The following is a 26,965-nucleotide window of genomic DNA, read 5'->3' on the forward strand; positions in this document are numbered from 1 at the left end:
CTTTGAAGTGGTAGTGGCCATCGGGGGTAGAAAATGCGGATCGTTCTTGGGCCCGGGGTGTGAGACCGATCTGCCAGTAGCCCGCTGTCAGGTCGAAGATGCTGAGGTAGCGGGCAGCCCCCATGCGGTCGATCAGTTCATCCGCTCGGGGGATGGGATGAGCGTCGGTTCTGGTAACAGCATTCAAGCCCCGATAGTCGACGCAGAGTCGGAGCTCAGGAGTGGTGCCGGGGGCAGCAGCTTTGGGGACCAGCACGACCGGGCTGGCCCAAGGGCTGTCCGAGGGCTCGATGACCCCGAGCGTGAGCATCTTTGATACCTCCTCTTGGATGCAGGCCCGTACCCGATCTGGTACGCGGTACGCCCGGTGTCTGATAGGGGGACTGTCCCCAGTGTCCACGTCGTGCAACCACCAGGGGGTGACCCCTGGGGTGAGGGAAAACAAGGTAGCAAACTGCCGCAGGAGGTCCCCGCAGCCTTGCCGCTGTTCCGGGGTGAGGGCATCGGAGAGCCGGACCCCGTCCACGGAACCATCTTCCTCACGAGTCTTCAGGAGATCAGGGAGAGGCTCGGAGTCTTCTTCCGACCCACTGTCTGTAGCCATCAGGAGGCTGAGCTCCGAGCGCACAAAGTGGGGTTTGAGTCTGTTGGTGTGGAGGACCCGGAGGGGGTTCCGTGGAGATTCCATATCGATGAGATAGGTGACGGGGCTCTTGCGTTCGACCACTTTGAAGGGCCCCGTCCACTTGTCCTGCAAGGCACATGGTTCGGTGGGGGACATCACCCACACTTGTTGGCCAGGTTCGAATTCGATGGAGGAGGCATTTTGATCGTACCATTTTTTCATGTCCTCCTGACTGGCCTCAAGGTTCGCTTTCGCCATTTCTCGGAATCGCCTGGTCTGATTGCGTAGGGTCAGGAGGTGCTTGAAGATGTCTGGAGGGGTCTTTAGGGGGGCCAACTCCCAACCTTCTTTGACTAGGCTGAGGGGCCCTCGCACAGGGTGCCCGTACAAGAGTTCGAAAGGGCTAAAGCCGAGGGACTTCTGGGGAACTTCTCGATAGGCGAAGAGGAGGCACGGAAGTAGTACATCCCACTGGCGACGGACGGGTTCTTCCAACCCCCCAATCATTCCCTTGAGCGTGCGGTTGAACCGCTCGACTAGTCCGTTTCCCTGAGGGTGATAGGGGGTCGTGAATCGGTAGGTGACCCCACACTGTTGCCAGAGGGACTTCATATACTTCGAAATAAAGTTTGTGCCTCTGTCGCTGACGACTTCTCGGGGGAAGCCCACCCGGGAGAAGATCCCCATTAAGGCCCGGCCGACCACCGGGGCCGTTACAGTTCGCAGGGGCACAGCCTCGGGGTAGCGGGTGGCGTGGTCCACCAGTACCAGGATGAACCGATGTCCTTGTGCTGTACGGGGGTCCAGGGGCCCCACAATGTCTATTCCCACCCTCTCGAACGGGGTGGTGACGACTGGGAAGGGCTGCAGAGGTGCTTTGAGTTTGCGGCCGCTCTTCCCGCTGGCCTGGCACGTGGGACAGGACCGGCAGTGGTCGAGGACGTCGTTTCTCATCTTTGGCCAGAAAAAGTGGGTCACCAGGCGACTGTAGGTTTTGTCCTGGCCCAGGTGTCCAGCCAGAGGGACATCGTGGGCCAAATTTAACAGGAAGTCTCTAAAACGGAGGAGCACCACCAGCACTCGACTGGCCCCTAACTCCGCGATTCTCTGTTCACTGTACAATAGTTCGTTGTCCCAATAGATCCAATGGGCTCCGGTGGTGTCCCCTGCGCTCTGGGCGAGGGCTGGCTGGCGGAGTCCCTCGAGGGAGGGACAGGTCTTCTGTTCTTGACGGAACTGTTCCTGGGTGGGCCCCCCTTCTTGACGCCACTGCGCCAGGTTGGGAAGGTCCTGGGGCTGAGTGAGCCCTTCGGGGGTTTGCCCTGGGGGGTCGGTATGGTCGGTGTCCTCTACTGGAGCGATCGGGGGAGGAGGTGCTGGCCATTCTGGTTCTTCTGGTCGGGGGATGGCACGGGCAGCCATGGACCGGGTGGTTACGCACGCCCAGTCCGGGAGGCCAAACATCCCCAGGTGCTCTCTTCTTTCTACGGCGGCCCACGGGGAACTCTCAAGATCATTCCCCAGGAGACAGTCCACGGGGGCATCATCTCGGACCGTCACCTTCAACATGCCGGAGACTCCTCCCCATTCGAAGGGGACGCAGGCCATCCGACATAGACTCTCCGAATTGTCGGCTGAACGGACGGGGCAGAGAATGTTCGGCAGGATCTGCTCTGGTTTTACCAGGTGACAGCGGACGGCCGTCACACTGGCCCCCGTGTCACGTAGTGCTTCGGCCCGGCGTCCATTAATGTTCACCCACTGACTATATTTCCTGGTGTTGGCGGGTAGGGGAGCCCGCGGGACCATGTCTTTTCCCCCTAGGCACGCTAGAACCATGGCGGCTGGTTCCCACTCTTGTTGTCCCTGCTCGTATTCTTCCTGTTCTTCGGAGATTTGTTCTCCCCCCAGGGCGGCGGCAGCTACCTGGCGGGGTCTCGGAGTTTGGTTCTGTGGACAGTTCGGGTCATTGGCGTAGTGGCCGACTCGCTGGCATCGGTGGCACGTGACATTGGCTCGGAGCCCCGCGCGCATCGGGGGGTTGCCCCGGCTGGCCGGGGGCGGGGTGCTGGCAGCGGGAGCGGCCGGGACGGTGTCTCTTCCTCGTCCCTGGCCTCCTCCTCCTCCTCCCCGGGGACGGTGCTGACCTTGGTTGTTCCGGTTCTGTTCGTGCGGCCCTCTCCGACCCACTCGGGTGCTTTCCCAACGGTCAGCTTCGGCGGCGAGTTGCCGTGGGTCAGTCAATTTACTGTCGAGGAGGTGCTGCCTGAGCTCGACGAAGCAGTTGTTAGAGAGGTGCTCCCACACCATAAGATTAAAAAGTTGCTCGTAGGTCGTTACGTGGCTTCCCTTGATCCAACCCTCGAAGGCTCGGCTGAAATAGTTGACATATTCCACCCAAGTTGTACCCGGGAACCGGGTGCAGTCTCGGAACCTCTGGCGGTACATTTCGGGTGTGAGCCCATATCGGGTGAGGAGGGCAGCCTTCATGTGGTCATAGGATGACATCAAGTGGTCTGGGAGCTGTAACAGGGCATCGCGGCCTTCATTGACGAACCTCCCCCATAGACCGGCTCCCCAGTCACTTCGATCGATCCGGTGGGAGGTCATGGCGATCTCGTAGGCCTTGAACCACTGTTGTATGTCGTCTTCTCGGACATACTCTCGAACGACATCCTTGGGGATGTGGACTTTCTTTTCTGTCGCTCCCGGGGTGCGCGGTCGCTCGGGCACCTCCAGTTCTTTGTTCTGCTTCCGTAGGTCTATCTCTGCCAGTTTGCGCTCGTGTTCGTATGCTAATCTCTTTTCTTCGAGCTCTCTCTGCCTCTGTTTTTCTTCCCGTTCTTCTCGGAGCCGCAGATGCTCTAGGTTCAGTTTTTGTTCGGCTAATTTTAGTTCACCGTCCATTTTGAGCCGTGCCATTTCTAACTCATGTAGTCTGTTTTTTTCTCTCTCTTGGATCTCTTCTGCGAGAGGCCCGTTCTTCGCTCTTCGGGAGCCGTGGTGTTCCTCTCTGATGTTGCAATGTTTTGGTCCGGGGATCTGGCGGCCCCGGTTTCTGCCCACGACTCAATGGCGTGCTTGAAATCGTCTTTGGTACTCAGGCCGGTGGTAGCAATGCCTAGTTCAATGCAGAATTGTTTCAATTCACGATGGCTGTACTCTTCCAATTTCTCCATCTGGAATTTCTCGGTGGATCCGCTCTCTTTGGTTGACATTGTGGTTTTGTCGTGGGGTGAGCTACTCTCTGTACGATTACGCGTTGATTCGGATCGCGCCGCTGGCCACCAATGTTAGACGGACCGGGAGGGTCGGCCGAGGACAAGGGGAGAGGTCTCCGGGGAGAGCCGTCTCCAGCGATCGTACAGACGAGTAACTTCCCCCCCACAGATGTACACCACACAGAGATAGGTTTTAACGTTATTTATAAGCAATCCTTAGGTACGATAGAATGGTACAAGGAGGTCAGGACTCAGGGGTCCCCTCGATTCTAGTCTCTTGGTTGGAAAAGGGGGTAGCGGGACAGTCTTGTTACCAATCTGGTAGATGCGATGAAATGATGGATAGCTCACAATCCTCGAGCTCGGTGTTCTAGTTGGACGGGCCGCGGCAGCGCCAGCAGGTCCCGGTGAAGGTGGTCGTTACACGGTCCGCGGCAGCGCCAGCAGGTCCCGATGAAGGTGGTGGTTACAATGGGCCGCGGCAGCGCCAGCAGGTCCCAACGAAGGTGGTAGTTACAACGGTCCGCGGCAGCGCCAGCAGGTCCCAACGAAGGTGGTAGTTACAACGGTCCGCGGCAGCGCCAGCAGGTCCCGACGAGGATGGAGGATGCAGAAGGCCGCGGCAGCGCCAGCAGGCAGAGTGATAGTTCACAGGGCAGGGCTACGGCAGCGCCGGTAGTCCGTCAAGGATGAGTTCTTCTCGGTGTCTCTCGACTCCAGGATACAACTGCCTTCCTGCTCTGGAGTTGCCCCAGTTATAGGTCTGGCGCCCTTTGATGTCCGGACCCTCGCACTTGGAGGTCGGGAGGTCCGGGATGAGGGAGTCTAGACACCCAGCAGGGGGGTGGAGCCAGCACCCGGGGGAGCTGGGGGGCGATCGGCACCTGGCGGGGGAGAGCCATCGACACTTCTTTCTCCCATCGACCTGCCAAGTGGTCCGTTCACCTCCTGGGTGGATGGTGGTGCCGGGATGTCGGGGCCTGGCCAGGCCCAGGGTTAGGGTCGGGCTGAGGCCACGCGGCCTCGTGGTGCAGTGTCCAAGATGGCGGCCGGGCCGGGCGAGGAAGCCGGTAGTGGTTCGGCCCCATGATACAGAGATGTCCGGGGGCAGGAGTCCCGTCTGGAGACGGGGTGCGGGTTGTTTCTGTGGGTAACACCTGGAGGGCCGGGGCTCGGGCCCTGTCATGCGGGGAGAGAGCAAGCCCTTCATGTGGCCTGTCCAACTATTACGTTTAGTGAGCACGTTCTCTGTTGAGATGGCTTTGTGAAGTTAAAAAACAGCAACTGGATTCTCAGCTGGAGTAAACTTGCGAGGGTTTCTTTTATAATTGGACTTAGGCCATCGACCAGCACCTTTACTCTTCATTTTTAGAGTCGGCGCTGACATCCATGTGGCGTGACTGAAGTGAAGTCTATTTCTAAAGCCTCATGCGGTAGTGCCTGTAATTTACAGACAAACATTCCCCACAACACTATACAGCACACACATGTGTGAACTCTGGTTCGGAGAATACTTATCATGTGAGCAGCCCCAGGTAAAGGTGTCTTGAAGTTTTTAGATCCTATTAACATCTTTGTTTCCATCGCACTTCAGAATTGCAAAGCAAGGGCTTCACTTTTGCTTTTCTAACTGCTGATCAATTCTGAAATGTGTACAGCTCATTTACAGGAATTTACATTTTGTTTAGTGTTACAAACACAACATCCTCGGACCTTTCCTTTAACACTCCCTGCACCCCGCAGGACTGTCACTTTAAATACTCCTCTCACTCTGCAGGCTGAGAAAGACGAGAAAGCACCGATCTCAATGTTAAAAGAATAAGCCGCAATCTCCCAGAATGCACAGCCTGATATTTGACCTCTGTCTTCGAAGCACCGCAAATGTGATAAGATCAATACAAAATGTAAAGGCCTCTTTGATTATTGGTCTTTCACGGCACAACAGAAATTGTTCGGCGATCCACGCTTTGGGAAACGCGGGGCTATGTACTATGTGCGGCCTTAAGCACTCTCTTTGTGACTGCCGAGGTGTAAGGAACACTCAGTGAAGGTCATTGTTCGGCAGCGGCTTGTCTCTTTCTTCTTTCTGTTCTGCTGAATTTGATTCTAGTTGCTGTACATTTCTGCCTTTGTGTAACATAGACTCGTGTCACTCTACAGACTCGCATTTCACTCCTTGTTTCATGAAATCTTGTGTAATCCCTCTCCTAATAATGCTCCGAGCCAGAGTACTTGTGAGTTGTGTTGTGGAGCCTGGTGTGACAGGCTTCATCTACCACTATCCTCTGTGCCCTGCTCTTCTTCTTGTGTCTTCTTGGGTGGACCTCTCTTCTTGATCCTGCCACACACCCGCCCCTTTCCTTGCATTCCCACTCGCCTCTACCCCCAGGGTATTAGTTTGTTTACACCCTCTTTGAGAAGCGTTGCTGCCCTCACAGAGCTCTTCCCTATATCTCCAACAGAATATACTGAAGCGAACTCGTCCTGGATCACGGGAGGAAGCTCCGGCTACACAAGCCTACAGCCTTCTGGAGAAGGTAGGAGTTAACTTCACCTTATTTACATAAACCTACAGCCTCCTAAACAAGGCAGTAGTGTGCAGCGGCCCATCCTATGCCTGTGGGTTTCTTGCCACAAGAGAATCAATCCATGTTTATCAGTTTCCTGTAGCATCGAGTGTGGTTCTATATTACCTGCGCACATCCTCAACTTTGTGGAGAAAATTACAGTGTCCCTCACTTCTAAGTGTAAACATGGACATGCCAATATAGAGAGTAAGGGCAAATGTCACTTCCCCGTGGAAATCTACAGCCCTCTGGGTAAGGAGGTGTGGACTCTAATGTAATCTCTGGAGACCCACAGACCCCTGAAGAGCCTGCTTCACAGCCATCTGTATGAGCCTCCAACCTCCCAGAACATGCCAGTGCTCTTACTTCTATCCATGGGATCTGTATCCTCCTGAAGAAGCTAAGGAAGGTAAGAGCGCTGTAGACTCCTACAAACCTCAGGAAAGTCTAAGAGTGAGCTACACTGATATTCATAGCAAGCTACAACCTCCTGGAGTAGGTAGGAGTGAGCTTCACTTCCACCTGTATAATCTTACAACCTGCTGGAGAAGGTGTGAATGCCTTTCTTCCACCTTTGTAAACATACAACCATATGCAAGTCTCTAGTTCGTCACATGACACTTACACCCTCCTATGGAAATTAAGAATGAGATTTTTTGAATAGATGGAAACCTACAATTCCCTGTGAAAGGGAGGAGACATACTCCTTGTATGGTGACTTACAATTCCCTGTGAAAGGTAGGAGACTTCCTCCTTGGATGGTGAAATACAATGTTCGAGGCATAAGAGCTGTAGATCACACACTATGCATAGATCGCCATCTGGTGTTGGGCCCGGATGTTTGCACTTTGTTGTTGTCCTGGAAAGTCTTTGGATGTCATAGGATAGGTGGCTCCTCCTTTGGACAATAGTGAGCATGGGCTCCATCGTCAGATTGTTTTTTTCCGCCATGTGCTCGGATGTGTTCATCGCGCTCCAGTTCGGTGTCGTTACCGATCATCTATTCAACGCAAAATCCTCTCCCATACTTCAGTATTGTTTCGATTGAGTTCCCCTTTGACGCACACCTCTACCAGCCTTCAAATCTTTGATTACGGTCGTCGACGCAGGCCTTCGGGCCTACCTGTGTCATTGGGCCTTCGGCTCATGGAAAGGACTCCTTTTAAAAAGTGTCCTAAATGTGGATCCAAGTTTCCACACGCAGATCTTCATGAGGTGTGTAATCTCTGCCTTTCACCCGAGCATGAGGCCAAAGATTGTCCAGCTTGTGCCTCTTTCCACTCCAAGAAGACGATCCGTGACCGTCGAGCTCGAAGAACAATGGCCAGATCATCAAAATCCATTCCTGACGACATCTTCCAGGAAGGCATCAATGTACCGGAGCAGGAGCAAATCCAACACAGCACCGTCAGCTCCTCCGAAGCCGATGACTCAGACGTCGAAGACAACCCTCCGGGGTAGCGGGTCGTACTGACGTCGACCCCTCCTTCCCAAAAAGGCTTCGGTCACACCTTCAGGCCTAGGTGCACACCGGGACAAAACTTCTCACGCCCCGCCTTCGGGCTCGGCACAGAAGCCAATACAAAAGCCTTCAGGCCACTCAGAATTGAGCCAGCCTGCCATCCGTGCCGAAACTACATCCCTGGCACCGAAAAAAAACCGATGCCTTTCTCCACGCTGAAGCCTATCTCTGCATCAATGCCTTCGGCGCCGAAACCCGCTGGCACGGACGCACTGGCTCGGAAAAAATCCTCAGAACCGAGCAAACACCCGGCTCCAAAAACCTCGGGCTCTCAGGCTGCGGAACACAGGCCTACGGATCCGAAAAAACCACTGGAACCGAAAAAACAGTCGGTACCGAAACCACTATCGGGATCGAAGAAAATTCCCGATTCCAGGCCTAAAAAACACAAAAAGCTTCAAAGTACACAACCGGCACCCAAAAAGTCGGTGCCGAAAGAACACACGTCTGAGTAGGAACTTTTTTGATCGGTTCCTTCCCAAAAAACACTTAAAAGAGACCCTAAAACAGGTCAACTCATACTTAGCCCTTCAAAACAACACAAAATGGACAAACCTATACCAGCTCCACTTCCCTTGAAAAAAGACATAGCTACTTCTCCATTAAGGATTCCCTCTCCTCCTCCCCTCCACACCACTCTCCTATCCCATATTCACCTCCCCCACCATCTTCTCCACCTCCAGATGATAATGACACCTCTGACGACATGGGGGATCATCACCCTTTAGGGGAATCCAGTCCTCCTGGTGCCCCAAAGGATCCATGGGAAGATTATGACACACAAGATGTCCCAGACACACTTCAGGATAACATCTACCCATCTAGGCCATCCCCTCCCGAGGACACTATAGGGTTCACTCAACTTATACACAGGGCAGCAGAATACCACGGGGTAAACCTACATACAGACCCTATAGAGGAAGATTTCCTCATGGACACTTTCGAACCATCCCAAAGGTCCAGTGCCATTCTCCCCATGTTAAAAGGGGTAATCAAACACGCTCCCGAGGTGTTCAAGGATCCTGTAAAAAGGGTAAAAAAGAAATACAAAGCTGCCCCATCTGACCCTGTTTATATTAAAGGGCAAATACCTTTAGATTCTTTAGTGGTCTCCAACGCCAGGGAAAGGGCCAATTCGCAAACCACAGGAGATGCCCTACCTCCTGATAAAGAATCAATACTGCTGGACGCTTCCGGAAAAAGAACAGCGTCCCAAGCAGCGAACATGTGGAGGATTGCAAACACACAGGCTTTGCTCGCAAGATATGATAGGGCACACTACGATGAGCTAGAGATCAATACAAGACACGAGCTAATGATCTCATCCAGGGAGGCAAGGTCATAACAAATACCTCCATTCGTTGTGCTCTCAATGCTGCAAACACAGCATCCTGGGCTATTAACACCAGCGTCCTTTTACGCAGACATGCATGGCTACGCATTACCGGCTTCAAGCCGGAGGTCCAGACCACTATATTAAATCAACCATTTGATCAAGAACACCTTTTTGGACCCAACGTAGAATTAGCTTTAGAAAAGATGAAAAAGGAGACCGACCCTGCCAAATCAATGGGAGCCTTGCAATCGCAAGCTCCCAGAAGTTCTTTTCGTCGCTCCTCTTACAGAGGTGCCTCGAGGTTTTTCCACAGAAAACCCCTCCACTTCGTACAAGTCCAACACAAACCTCATCTACAAGAGGCTATTACAGAGGAGGCTACAGGGGCAATAACAATAAGGGTAGAGGCAAAACTACCAACACTCGTACCGCCTCCACCCCTAAACAGTGACTTCCCTCCACTCCCCCCAGACCACTCTACTTTGGTCGGGGGAAGATTGCTACAGTTCCTACCTGTCTGGAACAACATTACCACAGACAGGTGGGTGAGACAAATCATCCAATCTGGTTATTGCCTGGAGCTCACTGCCACTCCCCCGCACATTCCACCCAGACAGCGGCCAATGTTCGCAGAACACTTAACCCTTCTAAAATAGGAGGTACTTTCCCTCCTACAAAAACATGCCATAGAACCAGTTCCCCCTTCATCACCAGACCACGGGTTTACTCCCTGTATTTCTCAATCCAAAGAAGGACGGAACCCTAAGACCCATCTTGGATCTCAGACCATTAAACCTCTACATACAATCAGACCATTTCCATATGGTCACTCTACAGCAGGTCCTCCCGGTACTCAAACAAGGTGACTTCCTTGCCACATTAGATCTCAAGGACACCTACTTCCACATTCCCATTCACCCTGCTCACAAGAAATACCTTCGGTTTGTGGTAGATGGCCAGCATTACCAGTTCAAGGTCCTCCCGTTCGGAGTCACCACGGCACCCAGGGTCTTCACAAAATGTCTGGCAGTGGTAGCAGCCCACTTAAGAAGACAACAGATTCACGTCTTCCCATATTTAGATTACTGACTCATAAAAGCAAAGTCACATATCCAGTGTGTAAATCACACACACGCCACAATACAACTACTTCACGACTTGGGGTTTACCATAAACCTCGCAAAGTCTCACCTCCAACTATCCCACATCCAACAATATCTGGGTGCAACAATAGACACCTCAAAAAACCTTGCATATCCCAGTCCAGCCAGGATAGCAAGCATGCAAGCTCTTATAGCAAAATTCCAACTGCAACACTCAATTCCAGCTTGAGTGTTCATGCAACTAATAGGGATGATGACCTCTTGCATATTCATAGTACCTCATGCAAGACTCCAGATGCGCCCTTTACAGGAATGCTTAGCACGTCAGTGGAACCAAGCTCAAGGTCAGCTAACAGATCTGGTGTTGGTGGACGGTCGCACGCATCGCTCTCTGCAGTGGTGGAACACCCAAAACCTTTCCAAAGGGTGGCCGTTCATAGAGCCGGTTCCACAGGTTGTGCTAACAGCAGACACATCGCTCACCGGCTGGGGAGCTCATCTACTTCATCACACCATACAGGGCACATGGACACCTCAGCAAAGGCCACTCCACATCAATCATTTGGAGTTACTCGCAATCTTTCTGGCATTAAAATCATTCCAGAAACAGATATCAGGCAAAGCTGTCTTAGTCCACAGGCACAATATGACAGCAATGTTCTCTTTACAAAAACAGGGGAGGAACGCACTCTCTCCAGCTTTCTCAACTAGCACAGAGCATATGGCGATGGGCCATTCCTCAGAACATTTTCCTATTAGCACAACATCTCCCAGGAACTCAAAATCACATGGCAGATCTGTTAAGTCGACAGACACAACAGATTCACGAGTGGGAACTTCACCCACAAGTTCTCCAACCATTCTTCCAAATGTGGGGGCAGCCAGAGATGGATCTCTTCGCCACACGTTACAAAACAAAATGCCCAAGCTTCGCCACCAGATATCCACACCCATTGTCCAAAGGCAATGCGATATGGATGAATTGGTCTGGCAGATTTGCATACGCTTTTCCGCCTCTCCCACTCATTCCATTAGTGGTACGCAAGCTGCAACAACAGTCGCTCACACTGATCCTAGTTGCTCCAACGTGGACCAGACAAACCTGGTACATAACATTGCTGGAACTATCAGTAGTCCCGCACCAAAAACTACGCCGCTCCCCACAACTCTTAACACAGAACCATGGAGAGATCAGACATCCAGATCCAGCACAGCTCAACCTAGCGATCTGGCTCCTGAAGTCCTAGAGTTTGGTTAGCTCAATCTTCTCCCTGATTGCATGAACATTATCAAAGAGGCTAGACGCCCCACCACTAGAGCCTGCTATGCAGCCTAGTGGAAAAGATTTGTTATATACTGTAACAATAAGACATCAACCCTCTAGATGCCTCCACTCAGCACTAAGGGTGGGCGTAGTTCGCGAAGTAGCACTTCGCAAAGCTACGCAAAGTGAAGTTTGCACTACGCGAGCTACGCGTAGCACTTCGCGAACTGCGTAGTAACATGTTCGCACTGTGCAAGATGTTGTTTTCAATGATTGCACAGTGCGGACAAGCAACCGGCACTGTGCAATCATTGAAAATGGCAACTTGCACAGTGCGAGCTGTAGTTTTCTGCTGCTCGAGTAGATTTTTACTCGAGCGGCAGCTTTCTCAACGCAAACTGGTAGTTTCTCATCGCGAGCGGTCGCGAGCATACGCGACCCCTCGCAATGAGAAACCTGAACTCCACGCGTTGGGAATCTCGCCGGGAGGTTTATTTTCCATGCTCGCGATCGCCAACTTGATGTTGCTGATCGCGAACAAGGAAAAAGTCTCGCCGGGATGTCATTTTGCTTGCTCGCGGTCGCCAACTTGACGTTGAGGACCGCGAGCAAGCAAAAAATGACCACAGCACTACGCAACACTACGCTACGCGTGTTCACACTGTGCTACGTGCAATTCGCGTAGTGCGAAGTAGCGCGAACTTCGCAAACTACGCGAGCGTAGCGTAGTGCTTTGCCCAGGCTTACTCAGCACATCATATGTTATCTTCGGCATCTTCAGAGATGTAATCTAGCATACACATATACACATCAATTAGGTTACATCTCGCTGCCATTGCAGCTTACTTACAAAATAGACAGCACTTATCCCTGTTCAGGGTGCCCGCCATTAAGGCATTTATGGAAGGCCTCAAAAGAATAATTCCTCCCAGGGTACCTCCCTCCCCAGTGTGGAACCTAAACATCGTCCTCACAAGTTTAATGGGTCCTCCATTCGAACCTCTGCATAAATGCGAACTACAATTCCTCACATGGAAAGTCGCTTTCCTTGTGGCCATTACATCTCTTAGAAGAGTCAGTGAGCTACAGGCACTTACCATTCAAGAACCATTTTTACAACTCCATCCTAACAAAGTGGTTATCAGAACAAATCCCAAATTCCTTCCTAAAGTTAATTCTCCCTTCCATCTGAACCAGTCTAATGAGTTGCCAGTGTTCTTCTCACAACCACAAACAGTAGCAGAAAGGGCTCTTCATACACTGGACGTAAAGAGAACACTACTTTACTATATAGACAGAACAAAACCTTTTCACAAATCAAAACAACTTTTTGTATCCTTCTCACCGCCACATAAAGGCAATCCCATATCAAAATCTGGCATTGCAAGGTGGATTGTCAAATGTATACAAATTTGCTACCACCAGACAAAACGAACACTATCTATTCCCCCTAAAGCCCACTCTACCAGAAAGATGGGGGATTCAATGGCATTTTTAGGGAACATTCCCCTAGATGACATCTGCAAAGCAGCTACATGGTCTAAACAGCACACATTTACAAAACACTATTGTGTAGATGTGAAGGAAAAACAACAAGCTAGTGTGGGCCAAGCTGTACTTAAAACACTATTTCATACTACTGTAACAGACACTGGTGGTCGCCGCTAAGGAGGAGTACTGCTATGCAATCTATGCATAGTGTGTGATCTACAACTCATATGCCTCGAATGGAAAATGCTGCTTACCAGTATGCATCTGTTCTTGGCATGTAGAGCTGTAGATCCACACACGCCCACCCACCTTTATCTGTTCCAGTTTTATCTTAATTAGATGCAACATACATAGACCTCTCTTTCTGTTTCTTACAAAACAATCATCATTTCCCTTCTTGGCAATGTATGGAGTCGATGCCCACTATTGTCCAAAGGAGGAGCCACCTATCCTGTGACTTCCAAAGACTTTCCAGGACAACAACAAAGTGCAAACATCCAGGCCCAACACCAGATATTTGTGGATCTACAGCTCTACATGCCAAGAACAGATGCATACTGGTAAGTAGCATTTTCCTTACTATCGCAGGGAGAAGGTTTTCCCCATAGATGAAGACCCACCAAACTAAGAGTGAGCTTTGCTTCACTGATGGAGATCTTCAACCTCCTGTGCAAGGGAAGAGTGGGATCTGCCTCATAGATGTCCTACTACAACCTCCTGTGGTAGGGAAGTGTGGGATCTGCATCATAGATGTCTAACTACAACCTCCTGTACAAGGGAAGAGTGGGATTTGCATCATAGATGGCCGACTACAACCTCCAGTGGTAGGGAAGCGTGTGGTCTGCTCCATTGATGAACAGCTGCAATGTCCTGTAGAGAGAACGAGAGACTCAATCCAAGATGAATGAATTGTGATCTTTCCAGAAGTAGGTCTTTGCTTTTCACAGGCTTCACAGCCATGAGCTACATTTGCTAAGACCTTCTCTCCTTTTTCCTTTACAGCTGATTAAGGACTGCAACGAGAATGTGCAGCGCATGCGCAGCACAGAGGAGCTTATCTACCTCAGCCAGAAGATTGAGTTTGAGTGCAAGGTAAGTCTCATGGGCCTTTCAAGCGCTGCTTTAGTTCCTCTTTGGTTGCAGGTATCTTTCACTTGAACGGTTTTTGGGTATATAACTCCAATATGCTGGGCAACTGTTCAAACATTCAGTTCACCTTCATCCTTCATTTTGAATTGATCTGATCATGCCTGGAGGAGACTGTCCTCAGAAAGTCATAGGGATAGAAATTGACCAATTGTACTCCTTTTCTACATCAACACCGCTGTATGTTTGATTGTGCTGGGAAACCCTTCACCAAGTAACTGACTGCACCACGGTTGCCACATATTCTGAGGATGTTTGTGTGCAACAAAGTATTGTGGATGTGATGCACAAATGCTTCTTTGAATCCAGGTGTTTGTCCCTGTGCTTTCAGCTGCCACTTCTTCATGGCTTTTGGTGTACAAGCGCTCTACGAAAAGTGGCTCTGTGTAATATGCAGGACTGAGTTGGATTGGGAATAATTCTCATTTTTCACAGGAATCTCTGAACATCGTGTAGTTTCAGTTTAGGAGCAGACCTGGCCCCTTTCGTTCTTGTGCAAGTGTGCAGATCAGGAGACCAATACAGACAATTAGCTTCCCATCTTTTGCAAGTGTTTACGTTAGGACACCCAGGGAGACCCGCTATCTTTTCAAAATTGTGAAAATGTGTAGATAAGGAGACCAATGCAGACCTGCCACCTCCTCATCTTGTGCAATTGTGAGGATGGAGAGACTAACGCAGGCCCCCCACCTCCATCTTTTGCAAGTGTGTAGGTGAGGCGACCCATGCAGACCCGCCCCCTTCCCATCTTGTGCAAGTGTGTAGATGAAACCAATGCACACCCGTCACCTTCCCATCTTGTGTAGATGAGACCAATGCAGACCCATCACCTTCCCATCTTGTGCAGTGTGTAGATGCGGAGACCAATGCAGACCCGCCCCCTTCCCATCTTGTACAAGTGTATAGATGAGACCAATGCAGATCCATCACCTTCCCATCTTGTGCAGTGTGTAGATGCGGAGACCAATGCAGACCCACCCCCTTCCCATCTTGTGCAAGTGTACAGATGAGACCAATGCAGACCCCCCACCTTTCCATCTTGTGTGAATATGCTGATGAAGAGTCCAATGCAGACCCATCACCTTCCCATCTTGTGCAGTGTGTAGATGCATAGACCAATACAGAACTGCCACCTCCCTACCTTGTGCAAGTGTGTCGGTTAGGAGACCTATGCAGACCCTCAAACCTTTCAATCTTCTGTAAGTGTGTAGATGAGGAGACTAGGCCTGGCTGTGAAATTCCAGTCTGCTCACTGAGTTTTTCCCCACACTGTGCTCTGCGTAGCACGCGGAGTTCCGAAAACCTCCGCTCTGCATAGCGGAGTAGAGTTTTTTTCCTCGCTCACGCTCAGCAAGGTTAAATTAACGAGGGCTAGCAAGGAAAGTCTTACTTTAGGCCACCTCCCAGCAAAATTTCTCAATGCGGGCGTCCGCTACCGCTCGCGTTGAGAAAACTTCCCCTCGCATTGAAGAAGCTGCCACTCGGGTAGAACATCTATTCGAGTGGCAGAAAGAAGCAGCGCCCTCTTACACTGCGTATGGTGCTGTTTGTGCTGATCTTCCAGCATGGGACAAACACCCGGCAGTAAAACTTAGCGCGAACAGCACAACCTAACGCAGTACACCTTGGTTTATTTCTTATTAAAGTTTGGGACATAAACAAAACACTAGTAAATAGAGGTCATAGTGCACCAGACATTGAAGTTGCAAGTTCATGATGTAGCAACTCCTCTAGGTGTTGATTCTGATGGGTGTTCCCTGCAGGTGAACCATGTTTTGTTTTGCAGAGACCTCCACGGGCTTCATAAATACATGCTCTAAATTATCAGACATGTATTCATAACTTGCACATACTCTCCCATAGAAGGGGAATTAGCCGCTGCAGGGTCAGCCCGCCCTTCAGCCCTTGTAGAGTGCAGCATTTAATAAAAATGTGTATTTTTGGCACTGAAGGACTGTAGAATGGTTTCATGGGAAGGTGTGTTATTGAATGAAGAGAAACTTTTAGGACTCCTCTTCAGCAATTGAGAGATGTTTGCTTATGAAGACGGTCAGGGTGTATCTGCTGCTGGTGAAAAGGATTCATATCCAAATCTTGGTGTCCCACTTTGGGGAAAATGGAGAAAAGAGGTGATCAGATCTTAAGCTTCTAGAAGGTCTGTGCCAGCAGAACCTATGGTTGGTGAAATCTGGCAAGTTGGAATAAATGGCCGTATGTACTAAGACATGACTTTGACCATAATTCTGCTTTTCAAGGCTAGACAGTGAAGAGTTTTTCTTTCTGACATTGGTTCAAATTGTTGAGCCCACGTATGAAACACATAGCAGCATTTTGAACTAGTTGGAGACAAGCCATGTATTCTGTAGAGCGGCCAAAAGAATCAAAGTGTTGTGGTCAATCCTCAATCGGGTGAAGGTGTTATCATCTTGCGCGCTAACCTTTTTATCAGGAAGTGCTAGGGTATGTCACGATATTTGCCGGTAAAAAATCACATTTTGGGCGCGTTGGCAATTTAAGTTGTTTAAATCCAGTCTGAAATCAGGTTGAAATCCATATAGACCTGAGGTTATGAATGTCTTGGGTGAAGTGGGAGGCGATTCGCGGATAGTGGGCACATGGAAGTCTTCAGTCCTAACTTTCAGAGAAGTTAGCACAGCTCTATCTTGTTAAGATTGATTTTTGAATCATTTGTGGGCATCCACCAGTGAGTTACTGCAGGACTGTCTGCCAGAAGGAAAGCGGTCTCATTATTAGATTCTGGGATGAGAGACACTCCAAAAGAGAGCTGAGAGTTTGCAGCTCATGTAGAAAATTTGGAGCCGCGTGTACAAAGGTAATAGTTGACATTGCGACTCCCAAATAGCAAATTTTTGCGATTCTCAGATGTGTCTTTGGCACATTTTGCGATTCCCAGTAAATTGTAAATAGAGCTACCACATGAACAATAAGGAGGTAGGCCTCCTTTTGCGACCGATTGAGACTCACTAAAATAAATCACATGGATGGTGAACTGGAGGAGTCCGCAGACCACCATGTTTTAAATAATGCAATCTTTGTTTTTATGCAGCCCGTTTCCCTAAAGGAAAACGGGATGTGTTTAAAAAAATAAATAAAATGAAAAGTTTTCTTTTCATTTTTTTAAGGGTAGACAGTGGTCTGTGGGACCACTGCCTGTTCTTAAAACATGTTTGTACAAACATTGTCAAAGGTGAAGGGGTCCTTCAGGGACCCCTCTCTGTTTGTGAATGGGTACCACCTGCTTGAAGTAGGCTGTACAATGCAAATATTGTGCAACCACATTTCAGTCACAAAACATTCACACATACCACTGCGATTTGGCATTAGGAAGGTCCTAAACACGCACCTTCCTAATACCCACTCGCAAACCTGATTTGTGATTGGTATTAGGTTACTGAATCACGAGTAGGGCTTTGTACATGTAACAAAGCCTTTTTGCCTTGGCAGACGGGTCGATTCTGCGAATCCATCCGTTTGCGACCACAAATAGCCTTTGTACATGCGGCCCTTGGTACCTAAGTGATGGAGCAGAGCCAGGGGACGCAGATAAATGTTAATAAGGAGGAGGAAGAAAGGACCCCTGGGAATCACTGTGCCTGATAGAGATTTATCAGCTGAGAAATACCATGCCATCAACAAACTCTGTTTCCGGACCGCTAAAGATGACTTTGGCCAAGAGATAACTACATCCATAACAGGTTTTTCAGGAGGCTTGGATCAGTAACGTAGAAGGAATACTTTGAAAGTTGCCGGGATCCACTGGATCGGGTGATGTTTGATCTCTAACAGCATCTAATGAATGCTGCTTTCCAACACGTGGAGTACCAGAGACAACCTGGCCTGTTTCAAGGGGACCGGAGGAGAGGGCGCACACTGAATGTCCTTGCAAGGTGTTGGATGTCCTGAGCAAACATCCAATGACAGCCAGAGGGAGGGCTCGGCTGAATCAGTGCCATAAAATCAGATAAAGGGGTGAGTACCTTTATCGAACAAAGAGGTGGGCGCTGCAGTCTACAAGAGGGTTTCTAACTAGAAGGGACATATTATGGTGCGTGATGTCTTGTTGACTAGGATCAAACCTAAGTGAAGGAGGGATTTTGCATTTAAGTTGGCTTCTGTGTATTTGAGTATGTAGTGGATGGTTGGATATGGGTCAGTTGGAACTGGCCACCCTAGGACCGCTTGATAGTCGTGAATCTGATGTCCTTTGTTAGATGTCTTCTGGCTGCACTGTGGTGACGGCCATTGTTAGAAATCACACTGACAGCTATTGGGCATTTTATTATGGAGGAGGTGGGTCGCATGGCCCCCCTCCCATCCCCCGGGGCCTGGCCACTTCATTGGGGACCATGGGGGGAGCCCCAATTCCCCCACAGTCCCTGCCGGCTCCTTGCCTCCTGCGGGAGCCGGCATTGCTTTTCCACACGGGGAGCTGCTGACATGCAGTTCCCCGTGTGAAAAAGCAATCTGGTTTGGATTTTGGAAGAGAGAGCAGGTTTCCTGCTCTCTTCCAAAATCCAAACCACAGTTGGCTAAGGCAGGACGGGAGCCGTGAGGCTCCCGCCCTTCCACAGCAAACAGCAGTTTTCTGGGGGTGGGCACCCCGGGACACTGCAGGAGCCGGCCTTGGAGGTGGTGGTCCCCAGGGCCATCACAGGCTCCAGGAGGGGGGGCGCACTGCCCCCTCCCATCACATACACAGCTCCAGGTAGGTGGTGATCCCCGGGGCTCGAGGGTCCGTTACGGACCCCCGCTTTTAAATATTAGTACACCGGAGAGGTGGTGGTCCCTGAAGTGTGTGGGGAGGGCTCGAGCCCCCCACACAGTTGCATTATTTTTTGTTTTTAAAAAGCCCCGGGGCAGCGGGGGGGCAGTGTGCCCCCGCTAATTAATAAAAGCCCCAGGGGGTGGCAGTTCCTGGGGATTGGGGGGCCCTCCAAGGCCCCCAACAAATTAAAAAAGAAGCCCTGGGCGTGGCGGTCCCCGGGGCTGCGGGGGGGCTGCATGCCCCCGCAACTCAATAATATTGAGGTGGTGGTCCCCGGGGCAGTGTGGGGGGGGGGGATTGGGGCCCCCCCCACTTTTTTTCACTGCCCCCAGGACCTGGCCCACCCGGGGGATTAAATACAACGAAGCGCGGGAGCCCGCACTTCGTTTTTATTATTTTTTCAGCCAGATTCGCGCACCCAACGCAAATTCGGGTGATTTAAAAACAAAAATGCTTTTTTGGGCCCTGGGTGTCCTTGTGAGACCCCCTGAGCAGGCCTAGGGGGTCAGGGCGTTTCTACCCTGCCCCCTTTTCTTGTTTTTTGCGTTTGTTTTTCTGTTTTCTTGTGCCTCGGTTACCGAGTCACAAGATGGCTGCCAACACTTCCTGGTTTGGAGTGTTGACAGCCAATTAGAATAAAGCTCGTGGTCAGGAGGGTGCGCGGATCCTCCGTGCCTCTAAATATCGAAACCTTTAAATTTTTGATTTTCACAGCAACTACTGAACGGATTTACACCATTTTTAAAAAAGGGCGCTTTCTGAAGCAAGCACTACCTTTTTGCCAAATTTGGTGTAATTCCGTTCAGCAGTTCCAGCTGTAGCCATGTCTAAAGTTTCCCATGGGAATTAACATGGAGAAAACACGTTTTGGGACTCCCCTTTTTTCTCGGCCTCCGCTTGCCAAATCACCCCGAAACTTTTAAGATAGGAGCTGACCGGAGCGGGCCATAAGTTTTGAAAATTTTGCGAAGATTCGTTAACCAGCGCCAAAGTTATTGGGAAAGTAAAAAATGCTTTTGCTATGGAAACTAGGTCCTAACTATAACTATATTCACATAAAAAACCATAGGTTTCACACATGTTATAGTTAGCTGTACATTTCACTCGTAAAAAACCAATGAAATTCCACGTTATAGTTAGATCAGGTAACTATAACTTGCGCGCCCACAATAAACTGCTGATGACGTCACATATTACATCACTCATGACATGGTCAGTGACATCACTCATGACATCAATGATGACATCTGAAATTACACATTGTGGATTGCGGTCGCGCAAGTTATAGTTACCTGATCTAACTATAACGTGGAATTTCATTGGTTTTTTACGAGTGAAATGTACAGCTAACTATAACATGTGTGAAACCTATGGTTTTTTATGAGAATTTGCAAGGTTTTGTAAATGATAATTCCTAACTATAACATGTGTGAAACCTATGGTTTTTTCAGTGAATTTGTACGGTTTTTTAAATGCTAAGTTATGTATTTATTTTTTATTTTTTTTTCTGGTTTTTCACTGTGCGCACACCCTGCACGCACGGTGCGCTTCGCGCAACGTGCGCGTGCTGTGGGCGCACGGTGCGCTTCGCGCAACGTGCGCGCGCTGTGGGCGCTCGGTGCGCTTCGCGCACCGAGCGCCCACGTTGCGCAGTCCATGCCGTGCGCGCCTCGCCTTTTTTTACACAGTAACATTTGTTTTTTTCTCCCTTGTGGGTCCTTTAATTTATTTGATAAATGTGATTGTTACTTCTTTATATATATATGTTTTTTTTTCCCGTGCGCGTACGGTAAGCTTACCGTACGCGTACTCCGCGATTTTTTTTAAAAATTATTAAACGTATTTTTCGTACTTTTGGGTCCTTCTTGGACCCCCTGACAAACACTAGGGGGTCTGCAACTCTCTTCGTTGCCCCCTTTTCACGTTCCCCACCTTTGTTTCTCAGTGCGAGAGACAGAAAATGGCGGCCGACACTTCCTGATTTCGACCGATTCGAATGTTTACAGTCATGTAACCACCAATCAGAATTGAGCTCGCGCATGGCACCGTACGCGTACGGTAAGCTTACGGTAAGCGCACGGAGCGCGCTTACAGATATATATATATATATATATTGATTTAAATGCTGTTTTCTCAGGACCTACTGAACAGATTTACACCAGACCTACAAAAGGCACATCCTTGACCTGAGGACTACCTCTCTGCCAAATTTCAAGTAATTCTGTTCAGCCGTTCGGGCTGTAGCTCGGACTAAAGGTCCTATGGGAAAATGCATGGGGAAAACGCGTTTTGGGACCCCCCTTTTTTCTCAGCCCCCGCTTGACGAATCCCCCCGAGACTTTCAGGGTAGGAGCGGAGCGTAGCGCCCCATTAGTTTTGAAAATTTCGCGAGGATTCGTCGACTGGCGCTAAAGTTATTCCAAATAGAATGTTGCGGATTTCCTATGGAAACACGGTCCTAACTATAACTATCTACTGGCGACCGCCAGTAGATAATATATATATATATATATATATATATATATATATATATATATATATATATATATATATATATTCACTGAAAAAAACCATAGGTTTCAGGGGTGTTATAGTTAGCTGGACATTTCCCTCGTACAAAACCCTAGAAATTCCCCTGTTATAGTTAGTTCAGCTAACTATAACTCGCGCCCCCGCAATGCACTGCTGATGACGTCACATATTACATATTACATCACTCATAACATGGTCAGTGACATCACTAATGACATCTCAAATGACATCACTGATGACATCATTGATTACGTCATCCATCTGATAAATTAGTGCATCTTCTCACATCCTAATATACCCTTTGATACACCGACTCAAAATTTCAGACGGCCATTTTGACAACCATAGATACTCCAATACCAATAACTACTCACCCACTCATTAACTTTTAGGTCTACATACATCTCCACTCACTCACCTGTACAGTCACTCATACTTACAGTCACTCTGTGCATTTATACACCTATATAGACACTCACACACCACCAATCATCCATTGAGGTACTGATACATCTAGTCAGTCATGCAAATAATTAATCACGTAAAATTTACTCCCCTATATAGTTAAAAACACTCAAGTTCACTTACTCATAAAAATACTAACAAATTCTGTGTCTTCCTGCAGAAAAACAAACAGCACATGACACCGATATCCTTGCACTATGGCGCATACAGCCACTCCCAAAATCACACACTCTCACATATAGATAGTTATATACTCTTACACACATATACACTGCGTTTCACATATGTAGTTACTGTACAACTGAGATATACATTCAATCACTAACACACCCATACATACACTCACCCAACCATACAGTCCATCACAGATGCACTCTTAAAAACATGCACCCACTGAATCACCCACTCACACATCTAGTCACAGAGTCACACACACCCTACCCACACAAACACTCAGGCACCCATACAGATACTCAGGCAACCAATCAATAACCCATATAGACAATCATATAGCTATTCACAAAAAGATGCAGCCACTTATACACCAACACACAGACACATACAGACATTCACACAGTTTAGTCACCAGTCTGCAGTAAGATACATTTAATGACTCACTTATAGAGTCAGTTACGCACCTAGAAAATCATCCATTCACACACTTGTACACCCACTTATTTTTCAACAGGCCTTTCCCTATATATATTAAACATAATAAAACTGTTCAGAAACACATACTCAATGGATGACGTCATCAGTGATGTCGTCAGTGATGTCATTTGAGATGTCATCAGTGATGTCATCAGTGATGTCACTGACCATGTCATGAGTGATGTAATATGTGACGTCATCAGCAGTGCATTGCGGGGGCGCGAGTTATAGTTAGCTGAACTAACTATAACAGGGGAATTTCTAGGGTTTTGTACAAGGGAAATGTCCAGCTAACTATAACACCCCTGAAACCTATGTTTTTTTCAGTGAATTTCTAAGGTTTTTTAAATGCCAATTCCTAACTATAATGCCCCTGAAACCTTTGGTTTTTTCAGTGAATTTCAAAGGCTTTTTAAATGCCAATTCCTAACTATAACGTGCATGAAACCTATGGTTTTTTCAGTGAATTTCAAAGGTTTTTTAAATGCTAATTCCTATCTATAACTTATCTCTGAAGATATCATAAAAAGCATTCTTTTTCAAAAGTAAGGTGCACATTAGTTTTGTGAAAAAGCATCTTTGTGATTGGTTAAGAAAAAGCAGTTTCAACGTGGAGTACATATCATAGAATAAAATTTGCTCAGCTCAACCACACCTGCTACTTGCATTTGGAAGGCACTGTTCGAACTTAAAACAATCGTCAACTTTTAACCTGCATGTGTCGTTAAATGTTCAAGAAAATGTTACAAAAAAATATCATAAAGTTTTAAAAAATTGATGAACTTTTAACCTGCACGTATTGTAGAATGTTCTAGAAAGTGTGTTGATAGAATACGTTGCACTTCTGACTTGTATGTGTTGTTGAATATTAAAAAAAACGGTTCATATGGAAAATTAAAAAGAAACCAATAGAGAAGTTTTGAAACCTAAAAGAAGCAAGGAACTATTCTAATTTATTCTTTACATGTATTTATGTGTGCAGCAACAAAATTATAGACCCAACAGCACTAGGAAGAGGAAGAAGCAGGGAGTGGGGGGAGGGGGGAGTTGGGCAGAGTGGCACACATGCACAATTAAGTACAACACACATATAGACTAACAATGGTCAAAATGAAACACACCAACAAGGAGCACAAGTCACACAACCTGCCAACATCACACCACTGAACGAGCATAGAAGTGAAAACCACGCTGCATTCATACAGGATGTGTACAAAGGCCAGTCGTTGGTGTTGTGGGATGTCTGCGACCGTGGTCATCATGGATGAGATGCCCAGCATGTGGCACATGGTCGAGTTCACTGTGTGTTATGTTGCCAAACGGCTGCTCCTCCCTCCCACGAGCCCCCACACTTTTGTACAGTGAGCTGTTGTATCTCGTGCACTCGTACGGCACGCCATTGTAATGCATATTTGCGCATGTCCTGCTACAATCCAACAACAACATCACCGTGCCGTTTGGAGGTGGTGCATGCCACTTTACAACATCAACTGCTGCGGTTCTTGTAACAAGCCACACCAGAACACAGAGACACACTTACTGCACTTCCTGTACACGGACATGTCCGAGACACCCCGTTCCCTTTGCCGGATAGACACACCCCTGCCCTGACCTGTAAACCCCAGACCAGCACACGCCAGTTGTGCATGCAGGAGGATGCGTATGTAGCTACACATGCATGCTCACTGCCAACGCTGAGGTGACAGCACACTATGATGTTGCAGGGCTCGTGCTTATCATGCTAAGACAATGACCACAGGGACACACTTACTAAGATGTGGGTTTGGGGGGCATTGGCGGTCCTGGAGTTGTTGAGATGAGTCTTCTGGCCCTCATGGGTATCCCTGTATCATGCTCATTGACTCTATGGCACCTGTGGGTGTTCTGGTTAGGGGTGGGCGGAATTTGCAAAATCCACTTTCGCAAATTATCGCGAAAATGTTACAAATTATCGCAAACACGCGGAAATATCGCGAAGATGCGGAAGTTTTTTTCCCGCATGTTCGTGAGATTTTCTGCATGGTTGCGGCTCACCAACTTACCCATGTGGTTGCTCGCGGGCGCGGCCATCTTGTTTTCAGTTGTCTCGCGGTGCATGATCGCGAGAAGAAAGACGTGATCGTGCGACGCATGACGTCACTGCGGGCACGAACTGTCGCGAGACAGCGCAAATGGCTAAAAACAATACAACATCTCATGGAGAACGCGACCGGATCAAGAAAACTTGTCAGCGAATGCAGGGATTCAGGTAAGGCGATCGCACGCGCGAGAATGTATTATTTTACAGCGCGAGCAAGAAACAAATTATCGCCAAGCTGCGGAATGCGGAAATTTTTACATTTTTGCGCTTTTCGCGGAACGCGAAAATGTCAAATTATCGCAATTTCCGCGAACGGAACGAAATTTAAGCCCAGGCCTAGTTCTGGTGTGGCTCATGGCTGTGTTCCCTTTCATGGTGCAGGTAGTTGTCCTGCTTAACACCAGCAGAAAGCAGGTGTAAAATCCCTGGTGCTAACGCGTCTTATCGCTGGAATTTGTTTCGCATTGCAATTGGTGTGAAAGTTGTGATGTGATTTTTTTTTTTTTTCGTGTGCACAACAATATACGAACTGAGCAGTGTATCTCGTCAAGATCCACCACCTAACACACTATTCCCAATCAATATAAATACAATGAGATTTCTTAATAGATTTCGTGTGTACACTGTAAGTGCAGCCAATACCTCAGTGCAATACAATACAGGATTTTAGTATTTAGAATAAATCGCAAAGGTGCACCTCATGTCTTTTTGCACGGGAACGGCTACTCTCCATTTCATTATCAGCACTTTAACGGAAGTAAAGTTGAGATAAATCTGACACACTATTCAGAAGTTGGTGCAAACTGCAGATTTCACTAGTATTCCAGCGATAAGTGCCCCAACATTTAACACCATGCTGGACTCCATCAAATAACAGTAATAAGAACAAGAAAGAGTCACACAGCAGTTAAGAGAACAACCAAAAACATTATTAATTTTTTTTCAAGCTTTATTTTTTATAATAATAATAAATATATAAATGATAAACTATTTTCAAACTTTATTTTTTTATTAACATAAACAATAAACTAATAAACAAAATGTAACAACAATAATACAAAACAACAAAGCGGAACACTCCTGTGGGAACCACGGATGTCGACGACAGACCTGGAAAATCAAAAAGATTGTTAAAAAAAACAACATGGTATTCTCAACAAAATACCACAAGAAACAAATCACAGATAAATAAAATGTATACAGCAAACAAAATTTTATACGTGTAACTTGCAAAAACTGTAAATGTTGCCGCTTTAAAATATTTACCGAATCTGAGGAATTTTTTTTGCAGACGGCACCACGCCCACAACGTTTTTCTTCAGTGGTGAAGAAATTTTTTACTTTTTCCAAGGGGCAAACAAAGACCAATGCCACCTTCTTCATTCGCAAGATTTGCCAAAGAGTTCTGTTACGAGGGGATCCTAACAAAAAATACTCGTGCGGCACAGCAAGTATGATGAAACACCTAAGGACCCTTCATCCAAACAATCTTGCACGAGAAGAGTGCAAACAGACGAGAAACACTCCTGTTCTGTATCTGTAAAAAAGAATCACAAATAAATGTATATTAATAACTTTCAAATGTATACTATTCCATTACTGTACAGACACATTTTATATAAAAACTGACTAAGAAACTATAGCCCTGAACCACAAGTGTGACAATCGTTAAAACACCACATGCATAGTGCATACTACTTTAAAGCAGTTCATGCCCTAAAGCCTACCTCACTAAAAGACTACATGCTAACTGACTAAATGATTACAGTACTATAAGGAGACACACTGGGAGAGTGACAGGGTGTTTGCTAGAAGAGTATGAATACTAACTAGGGAATAGAAGGTGTGACAAACAACTGTGTAGGTGATTAGCGGACTGCATCCATACTGCATAGGCATTTAAAGCAGTCCATGTGCTAAGGCCTGGCTCACTGCATGACTACTTGGGTACTGACTGAATGATTAGAGTACAGCAAGGAGAGTGCCTAGGTGAATTTATAAGTGCTAGGCTTTTCGCACAGGGAATGGATTAGTACTTGGTACTGAATGAGTCACTAGAGGAGTGCAAAGGCAGTCACAAGTGCTGGACTGTATGGATACTGACTAGGAAATTGAAAGTGTGAAAGACAAGTGTCTAGGTGGTTAGAAGACTGCATGCATAGTGCATAGGGGTTTG

At 48.0% G+C, this 26,965-nt stretch overlaps 1 protein-coding gene across 3 annotated transcripts in view; it reads left to right on the plus strand.

The window, feature by feature from the left end:
* LOC146813606 (uncharacterized) overlaps positions 1–26,965 on the plus strand; it is a 435,136-nt gene that overhangs the window by 293,902 nt on the left and 114,269 nt on the right. For all 3 annotated transcript variants that reach the window (XM_085620351.1, XM_085620350.1, XM_085620352.1), the window contains 2 exons: positions 6,309–6,383; positions 14,132–14,221. In XM_085620351.1, the coding sequence (XP_085476477.1) occupies positions 6,309–6,383; positions 14,132–14,221 (165 nt within the window). The remainder of the gene's footprint in view (positions 1–6,308; positions 6,384–14,131; positions 14,222–26,965) is intronic.

The sequence above is a fragment of the Triturus cristatus genome, chromosome 7 (genome assembly GCF_964204655.1).
Source record: "Triturus cristatus chromosome 7, aTriCri1.1, whole genome shotgun sequence".
NCBI classification, from domain to species: Eukaryota; Metazoa; Chordata; class Amphibia; order Caudata; family Salamandridae; genus Triturus; species Triturus cristatus.